General features: G+C 38.0%; 1 protein-coding gene across 2 annotated transcripts; it reads left to right on the forward strand.

Annotated features, from left to right (window-relative positions):
• Positions 1 to 225: 225 nt before the first annotated feature.
• Positions 226 to 3,347, forward strand: LOC113693960 (serine/arginine-rich SC35-like splicing factor SCL33). 2 transcript variants are annotated; one of them, XM_027212765.2, is made up of 6 exons: positions 226 to 364; positions 1,104 to 1,260; positions 1,956 to 2,033; positions 2,507 to 2,671; positions 2,814 to 2,936; positions 3,025 to 3,347. In XM_027212765.2, exons 2-6 carry the CDS (start codon positions 1,112 to 1,114, stop codon positions 3,143 to 3,145), a joined length of 636 nt encoding a protein of 211 aa, XP_027068566.1. In that variant the 5' UTR covers positions 226 to 364; positions 1,104 to 1,111; the 3' UTR covers positions 3,146 to 3,347. The 2 variants fall into 2 exon arrangements, with proteins under 2 accessions (XP_027068566.1, XP_027068568.1); XM_027212767.2 differs by having other exon boundaries at positions 2,814 to 2,924.
• The last annotated feature ends 6,280 nt before the right edge of the window (positions 3,348 to 9,627 follow it).

Raw genomic sequence — 9,627 nt, forward strand, 5'->3', positions numbered from 1 at the left:
CATTTTTTTGTATTTATTTACTTTTTTTAATTACTATTATATTTTAAAAAATATGACACTTGAAATTGAAATATATGTTAAGTTCTTAACCCTTTAAATAATACTAGTACAACACCAGCGGCTAGCGCCTAGCATCTTCGGAAGGACCTAGTCGAATAACTGGGCCCACTCCAAACATATACAGAAATCTGGCCCATTAACAACGCTACCATCTGTAGAAGCTTCTCGAGAAACTCCAACCACACAAATACCGACCCACCTGTCCCCACCTACCATAGCTTTCTTCAGAGTTCAGACAGGGAAAAAAAAAAAAAAAAAGGGAATAGTAGTCCAGAAATTCGATTAATCTCGCCTGATCGTTACGGTAATTCGTTTGATCTATTCATATTCATCCTCTATTTCTTCCTCGATTTCATTTATCCATGCTCTTGTTTTATTCCGCTGATTGATTTGATTTCCGACTGATTGTTTGCTTCTTCTTTTTTTTTAAAAAAATTTTTCTATGTCAGATCGCTGAGGTTGCTATTTGAATTCTTCATTTGTTTTGTCTTGTTTTTTATTTTATCCACTGAAATTATCTTTATTAAGATGGTTAAGACAATTCGTAAATTCGTTTATTCCTATTCTTTAGATGATAATTGAGGCTTCATAATTCCTGTAGCTTAAACTGTGAAAGGTAAATAAAATTGCGGCCAGACAATCATAATTTTGATGCCTTTTTTTCCTCTTTCAGGGAACTACATGTTTTATTAGTTGTGTTTTTCTGTTGTTTGTTTTGTGCAATTGGAAGACAACAAAACTGGTAACTTTTGCATTTTTATGTCGTTTTCTTTGAGTTTATATATGGGATCTAGTAGGTTATGGTGAATAGAAGAGAAAATCATATAGGGCTCATATGATTTTAGTTCATCTACTTTGTAGATATTCATACTTTTTTGTGTTGTGTATGTGTGTCTCTGCGGGTTCTTGTGTGCATGCTATGCAAGTTCTTTGTACCCAGACTTTAAATTGTATGGTCGTGTGGTTAGTTAAGTTTTTACTTTTGTTTACTGGTGAAACTGTGCTTGTGTTAACTGATGTTTCCCATCTTGATTGAAAAACAGGTTGACAAATGAGGGGTAGAAGTTATAGTTACAGTCCTTCCCCTCCAAGGGGTTACAGCAGGAGATACCGGAGCCCTAGCCCAAGAGGTCGCTATGGAGGTCGTGGGAGAGATCTTCCTACTAGTCTCTTGGTCCGTAATCTTCGCCGTGACTGTAGGTATGTTCATTGTGTGTCATTGGAATACTGTCTAAAATTGAGATGGATTGGAAAACCTTGGTTGAAAAAAGTAGTATTGGTTATACTAGTGCTGCTCTGTTCTAATTTCATGTGTTTTTCATAGATAATTAGAGTGGAGAAAGTAATTTAGAACAATTTGAAAACAAATTTGGGTTGGCGTTTTGTTTTTGGCTTAAGAACTTGGTTGGAAAAAGTAGTCTTAAGCTAGCTCAAGTCGTTTTCATGACAAGACTAGAGTTGGGCTTCTTTTGGATAGAGAGAGGCCTAAGGATGCTAACTATCAGAAGGTGGGCATCCCATGTCTGTTCTCTGTGAAAGATTTACTAGATGTTGGGTAAAATTTGATTAGTTACAGGATTGAACATGTGGAACTTATTTGTTCTTAGAGATGGGTTGGAAAGTATGTCACGCTGTTAATGTTTTTGTGAGCTGATTTCTTCATATATGGAGCACAAGGAAGTCATATTTGATGATTTTCCATTGCCAACCCTTGTACAAAAATGATATTTCCTTCACAGCAAAGGTTGAAAGAAATAGTTTTAATGGTGTTTCTGTATGTTAACTGCTCACCCACTGCCCTACTTCTAAATACACTCAGTGGAGTGAGAACTGAGTACTAGTGCTTTTAATTAATGTTCTTTTGTTTTCCAAAAGCTAAAGACTGGTGCTTGCAGGCCTGAAGATCTTCGTGGGCCATTTGGGGAATTTGGTCTCTTGAAGGACGTTTATCTGCCTCGTGATTACTATACAGGGTAAGAATCGCATTAGTTATCAAAAACTACTTTATTTAGAGGAATTGAACATAAGAATTTTGACGTATTTGAATATATTATAATAGCGAAAAAGTACTTTTTCCCATCTGGTGTGTGCCCTTTCTTTCTTGTGGACAATTGCTTCAAGGGAATTTGGTTTTTCTTTTTAAAGTGGTGAAGACATGAAGTAATTAGAGTTCTGTTCAAGATGATCTTAATACATGAAGATGAAGGAAGTTGGGTTTGAATACAAACTATGAAGAAGTTCAAGTCTTGAATCTTGGAGGTTAGCAGCCATGTAATTGCTTTGTTTGAATTCTTGCTGGGTGAGTTCCAGCAAAATAACTTGTGTTTTCTTATAATTATGAATCTGGATGGAAAGTGGTGTTATTTTGGTACAAAAATATATATTTTAATCTAATGATTAACGTTAACTTCTTGTTTTCCCACATCTCTGACACACAAACATGCAGGGAGCCAAGGGGTTTTGGTTTTGTGCAATATGTAGACCCTGCTGATGCAGCTGAAGCCAAATATCAGATGGATGGCCAGGTTCTTCGTGGGCGTGAGCTAACTGTTGTGTTTGCTGAGGAAAACCGGAAAAAACCATCAGAAATGAGGGCTAGAGAACGTTACAGGTGAATCTTGTAAATATGATTGCCCAAGAATACACAAATGCTGAGGGAGGCTATGTTCATTGTGAACGTACAGGTTTGATGTATTTCAGTGATTTCCTGATCCTTTGAAAGTAATGTCTGTCTGTGGTGAATCATGTTTCAGGGGTCGGTCTTATGATAGGAGGCGGTCACCACCTCGTTATTCTCGATCACCATTTTCTTCTCGGACCTATTCCCGTACTCCTGATTATTATTCACCATCTCCTCAACGAAGGTATTATTCGAGGTAGGGAGTTTCCTTGTAAGTTGGCTAAACCAGGATCAATAAGCATGACGATGTTGTACGATACTGAGACGTAAAATGTCTAATACAGGTCCATTTCTCCTCGAGATCGGAGGTACAGGAAAAGGTCTTACTCAAGGTCTCCTTATGGCTCAAGGAGCCGGAGTTGGAGTCGGAGCCGGAGCCTGGATTCTGAAGGTTACTCGATGTAATTGGGTTGGTGAATTGAGATGAGGGGGGCTTGATCACCGGAAGGCAGGTTTATGGGATGTAGTACTCCTGGATTATTATTGAGTCTGTTCTCTTCAGCTATGTTAATAGTGAAGGCTTGTTCATTTATACACTTGAGCACAGGATGTATTTTATTTAAGTTCCTGCAGGTTAGAAAGCTGAATTGATGGTTTTTTCCTCCCACTCAGTTCTTGTTTTATGTTTCGAACTTATTTTTGCCTAGTTTTACTTCCCTCATCTTTTGAGGCTGTTTCGAGGAATTTCGTTCCCCTTGGACCCTCTCCTCCCTGAAGGAGAGGACAACAGGCATGAGGTCTTGCATCCCTTTCCAATTGATTTGTTTTCAGACTAGTACTTTAAAGTGCGGTACCGGAGTTTTTTTTTTTTTTTTTTTTTTTTATTTATTGCGAGGGCGAATTTTGTGTAACATCAGAGTCCTATATTGGGGTATATAGAGGAGGTAGATGGACCTATTGAATCTATTGAGAGGCTTCAGGCCATGTTCCAAGAAATTTTGGAGATGAAAGTGTCAGTTAGGGGGTTCAACCCTCTGACCTGCGCACAGGGAGGAACTAAGTCCCTCCTTTGGTGGCCATGCTCGGTTAGTACCGGAGTAAAGACCTGGAGTATATTCAGTGATTAGGCGATGGGTTTGATTCACCGGAGTCGCGGGCAATTTAGGAGCTTATTCTGTTGCTACACCATAAGAATAGGAAGGAAGGAAGGACGGTAAGGCGCCGGCACCATAAGCTTCTGATTCTGATTCTGATTCAGGCAGAATTCGAGAGAACGAGTGGTTGGGAGGATCATTTACAGTTGTTTCGCGATCCCAGCTGCAGAGTGATGGGTTGCGCCGGGGGTAAACAGTAGCAGCTGGTCAAGACAACCATTCGACGTGACGCGTCCATAAAATATGAAATGGATTGTGTACGTGTAGTGAATGTGTGTTATGAATGATCAATGATATATACCTCTACTATTTAACTTTTTTCTAAAGCTTTCCGACATCAACAGTGTAGAACGAAGAAAGACATCCCTGGCCGGTTTTTTATCAGTCTCGAGCCAATGACATTAATTTATTATTGTTATTGAAAGCTTTCACTTCCCACCCACTCAAGGACCGAGATAAAGAAGATGATGGCGGCCTGGTGGGCATCCTCTTAAATTCTTCTGGTTTGATTGTCGTCTCTTGTTGTTGAGATTTTGTGTTTTGGAAGCATCAAAACTATTCTTTATTCAAATAATAATCAATTTTAATAGTTTCAAAACGTCTGTTCTGTGAGAGAGATATTAAAAAGAAAATGATTTTTGTTTTTTTGTTTTTTTTTTTTCTACTTATTACAGGGCTATTGCACCATAATAGAGACATAAAAATTTGTAAAAATATTTTAAGACTATTCTTTTAATTTTGCAAAGTTTACAATAATGTGTGTGGCTTCTTGGCATCCAATAGACCAAAAATATTACTACTAGTTTAAATGACAATCGCTTTATTTATTTTTATATATTTTTTTGAAAAAAAATCATCCCACCCCACTTGACTTCAAATTGCTGCAAGCAGCCGACAAAAAAAAAAGAAAAAAAAAAAAGGGGGAATCTGAAATCTATAGTAAGAACCACTCATTTTTGTGATTGGTGGGTTCAATCTGAGTGCATTGTACGATGTCTTTATCTGCGTGCAGGTGCACGAAATGGGGCAGGGACACCTGCAACCGTCCCTGAACGGTTAATGATCATGATTTGGCCTCAAAAATTTGTGCGGCTGAGATTACAAGTTATAACTCGATTTTCACGTCATGTGTGGGTCGCACAAAAATTTGCTCTAAAGTTACGCGATGTGCAAGAAAAGTTACACGATGTACAAAAAAAGTTACGCGTAGTTGATAATGATCAAAATCGCCTGGTGCAACCGTCCGTGCCCTGAATCAGCGGGTGCAGGTGCATGTCATACTACTATTTGCCCTTCGAAGGAGATGGCTATATAATGATTTTTGTGTTTAATTATATTAAAAATCTTTGAAAGAAATGGAGTCTTTTTCCCCTCATCTGCCTTGGGAGGAAAATCATTATTGAAATTAGAAATTGATCGATCTGCTTCGGAATTTTTTAAGGCTAAGGGGGAAGGATTGGGTCCAATCTTCTACTTGGATAGTCGTCATTGACCTGGTTTTATTGAGATAATTGGAAGGAATGGTGACCCTTTTGATCCATTCAACCATTAAAAACTACTATATATAGCATCATCAGTGTATCAGTGTTGGCGTTGCAGAAAACTTGTCGAGGTGTACAATTGCCTCTATCAGACTGTTAAAAAAAAAAAAAAGGTGGTCAAGACGTGCGAAATCTGACATGAGAATTCCAAGATGAATTCAAGAACGCCAGGCGGACTTCTTCAGGTCAATTACACAATAGAATGACTTCTTTCTTGAAGAGCTGAAACAAATTAACGAGTTGAATACAAACAATGACAGGTCTTGCATATATATATATATATATATATATATATATATATTGACTGTATATATACTGTCACCGTTTGATCATCATGATATGTGTGTAAAAATTAAATTTTAAATTTAAATTTTGCATAGTTGTCTTTCATTCAACGCTGACACTGTACTGTATACACTGTCAGTATAGAAAAGATTATATATATACCAGCAATCACAATCAGAAATCGATCTGTGACGTGTATAACGGGTCAAAGACAAATTGTGAGCAATCAAGTTCTTCAGCAGTCGAGTAAATCCCACCCTTGATCGAGTTGAACTTCAATTCAACTGCCTGATCGATTGTCTTATTAACATTTTCAAAAGAAACTCTGATTTGGGCATCTTCCAAAATCTCCCATTTACTTAGTCAAGAGTCAAGGCCAACGCAACACAGTAAGAGAATTTGTGTTTTTTCCACATTTATAAACAGCTCCCCACGTCTCATTTCTGCTCTTTAGTAGATGGATTCATGGATATATCAACAAACTTGTACTAGCATTAATTCTCCTAGAAAGAGAGTTGGATTAGAAGGGGCACTGATTGCGGATAATACCCAAATTTGCTGCCTGTGTTTGAGTGATGAAAGCAATCCCAGAGGCAGCAGCCAAGAGAATGTTCTTTCTTGTACCTTACGGGGCTACTACTCCTACAGAGCATGTGCTCCCAAGTCCCACTGTGTTAAAATGCGGCTGCAATAGTTATGCCTACAGTAAGACAAACGGTCTGTCTGACGAGCGCTCGCAGGACAGTCGTTAAGATATATTTTAAGTGTCATATTTTTATAAATATAAAATTAATTAAAAAAATAAATAAATATATGTAAAAGGTATGTAAGTTTAAATAAAGAAAATATATAAATATAAGGAAAGATAATAATTTAACGATCTACTACTTATTTTCGTACTACATTATGATCCAGGGGATCATGGTTTACTTTTTTTTTCCCTTTTTGTCAATCAGCAGCTTTTATACTAATCCTACTCCCACTCGTACTCTTAACCTATCTAAAAGAGGGGCTAATTCAGCCAAGAAAGATTAAACGGAATGGTTCCAACCTCTAGATTGAAACGGTGCACACTGTCACACACCCTTCAAATTTTTCAAATTTTATTGCAAGTGCAGAGATTTAAATTCCTATAACTTTTAAATTTCACCTAGTAACTAAAAATCATCTAAAACGAGTTGTGATTAGGACCGTGATTTACACGAATTGCACTTTTTACAGCAATCTATTATTGTGGGAAATCATGTGCGACAGGTTTAATTGCAGCCGTCGGTTAATCGCGTACCTAAGTGTGAGCCTTAATCTATTCTAGACTAGACATGGGCTTTGATCCATGCCGTCGGTTATCCGTACCAGCATAAAAGTGCGAATATAGCGTGGGGCCTAAATATTGGTCCTTTTTAAGTACGAAACGCAGCAAAAGTATCCAACTCCCTCGAAAGGCTAAAGAATGCTACTGTGTAGTTTTTATCACAAAAAAGCATGCGATCGTGTGGCCTGCATTTCTAGCAGAGCAAAGCCGTCACAAAAATGCAACAAAATTAAGTGTGACGAAGGTGAACTCATATGTAAATATCTATTTGTCAATCGAAACATAATATAATTGAGGATTCTTAGAATTCTCGACAATGTGGGAAGGGGAAAGGGATGGAAAATGATGTTAAAAACATAAAAATGGTAAGAAAAATAATGACTTTAATGCCTAAGGATTCAATAATATTTCTCTTCCATATTATTTTCTGCCACCTAAATAATTTAGGTCCTAATTTTTTTTTAATCGTCACTTATCTACTCTACACCTACTCCTACTCCAACCTATTTTAGGGACAGAGTTGACAACTCAATATCAATAGATTGTAAGAAAATAATCATCCTCTCCTTCCAACTCACATAATATGATCCATTGAACATTGAGGGTCTAGTGATGGATTGTCCTTCAAAAAACATGGCATTATTGGTTGTTATTTTTACTCCAAAGTCGATTGAGCTTAATCTCTAAGAGACCAAGTTCTGATACCAATTGTAAGGATCGAAAACAACTTAAGAGGGGGGTGAATTAGGTAGTTAAAAAAACTCGCCAAAATATGAGTCACTCTTTGAGTACTTGCCCTCTTTTCTAAACGACCACACAATGGAGCAATTGATAAGAAAGCGCAAGTGCTCGGAGTAGAGGAGATAAACAATTTATATTGCAAGACAATAAGTAAAGGGATAGTGTGACAGCCCCACCTTCCCCTAAGGCGAACCAAAGGGATTAGCGGACTGCCTGCCCAACTCTTGCCAGGACTAACGAGACAGTTTAATGCGATCTAAAACATTTCGAAACATACAGGCGCGCTTAAACACGTCAAAATTCATAAAATAAAAAAAATGAAAATCGGAGCCGACATGAACCGTGCCGGAACGTCAGAATCCGGCTGGATACTGGCCAGTGAGCAAGGCTGGATTTCCAAAATTTCTCAAGGCAATCCGGCCGCCAATCCGGCCAGTTTTTGGCCGGATTCTTGGCCGGATTTGACCCTGTTCTTTCCCGCCAAAATTTTTCCTTTCGCCGTTTGAAACCCGAATCTGTCCAATGTCCATCCAAACCTTCACAAAGCATATATACCTTGAAATCAACATTTACAAGTCCAAAATAGAATACAAAAATGATCCAACAAGTTTATACAAGAACGGTTCCAAAATTACACTTCAAACAAGAAAGTTAAGTCCGAATCCAATTAGGGTTTGGTCTTTTGAGGAGCACTTCAAAAATTATGCCACTAGCTCAACTCGGTCACAAAATATCAAGGCCATACAAAAGGTGTTCCAATTCCTGTAAGAAAAGCAAAAGAGAATAGGATGAGCTTTCGCCCAATGAGGTACTTCCACTCAAGCAAGGATGTTCAATTAAGCATAAATCCAATCATTCCAAAGTCATTCAATAAGGAAACCAACTAAAGTCACATATCAATACAAGTAGTAAAAGGATACGGACAGCTCTCAAGAGCCCCTTTCCTCGATTGGCATCCTTGATCGTATCTCATTGACCCTCCGTCAATGTGCAAAGTGTAACCAAACGTAGACTCCACTTTACTCCCTTTTCCGTCCACCACACATACCCCAACCGGGCCCGAACTCTAAACAGTTTAGATTTGGTAATACTCGAGTATACCGGAATCGAGAGTCTCATACTCCAAAATTCCATATAACAGTCCCCATGACTCGTCAATTTTCACGACCAAGGCCTTGCCGGCTCGATTCAATCGACCACCAATGGGGTTGAGATCAGTAATAACAGTAATGGCTGTTGGATACTCGTCCAAACGACACCAATTCAAGTATCATTCCAGTTACACAGTAAACAGTCATATAAGATATAAAGGGTGAGAGTGATCAAGTACACCCTCACCTCAATCAATGTCAACAATGCAAATAAGCAATCAAGTCATCGATTTCAAGTGTAACAAAACCACATAGTAACAATCAAGTGAGTAGTACACTCATCAAGCAAGCAAAAAGAGTTTTCACAAATTTCCGTCCGAGTGTCTTGAAGCACCGTCACGCCCTAAAACATTAAACAAGTATAATGAGACTCGATTACGAGTCATAAGTCCAAACCGCACATTACTAATGTAAAATCGTAATAACTTACAAGTACTATAAGTACACTTGGGCTAAAGGTTTAGACAACCCTAGGGTTATTCATTACCCCCCTAAAGCATCCCAAATCCAATAAAACACAAAATATTACAGTTTGGACAGCATTTTCCTTTAAACTTCAAGTTTCCAATCTATGAACATTCACCCTTACTTTCCAAATACAATCCCCAAACCATTACAAGTCATAAACCCTTCAATACACCTTACTAGAGTCTCAAAACTTTTCAATCCAAGCCAATTAAAGTGCTATATAGAAACCCTAGAAAAGCCCCAAATTCAAACCCTAAATCTGAAATTTTCCGAACAATGCGGAAATTTTCCGCAA

Source organism: Coffea arabica, chromosome 6c (assembly GCF_036785885.1).
Source record: "Coffea arabica cultivar ET-39 chromosome 6c, Coffea Arabica ET-39 HiFi, whole genome shotgun sequence".
NCBI lineage: Eukaryota > Viridiplantae > Streptophyta > Magnoliopsida > Gentianales > Rubiaceae > Coffea > Coffea arabica.

Bases quoted from the DNA above. Each gene is read 5' to 3' on its own strand.
- LOC113693960 (XM_027212765.2), top strand. From the start codon at position 1,112: ATGAGGGGTAGAAGTTATAGTTACAGTCCTTCCCCTCCAAGGGGTTAC. The intron at 1,261-1,955 runs GTATGTTCATTG...TGGTGCTTGCAG, and splicing joins AATCTTCGCCGTGACTGTAG to GCCTGAAGATCTTCGTGGGC. The intron at 2,672-2,813 runs GTGAATCTTGTA...ATCATGTTTCAG, and splicing joins AGGGCTAGAGAACGTTACAG to GGGTCGGTCTTATGATAGGA.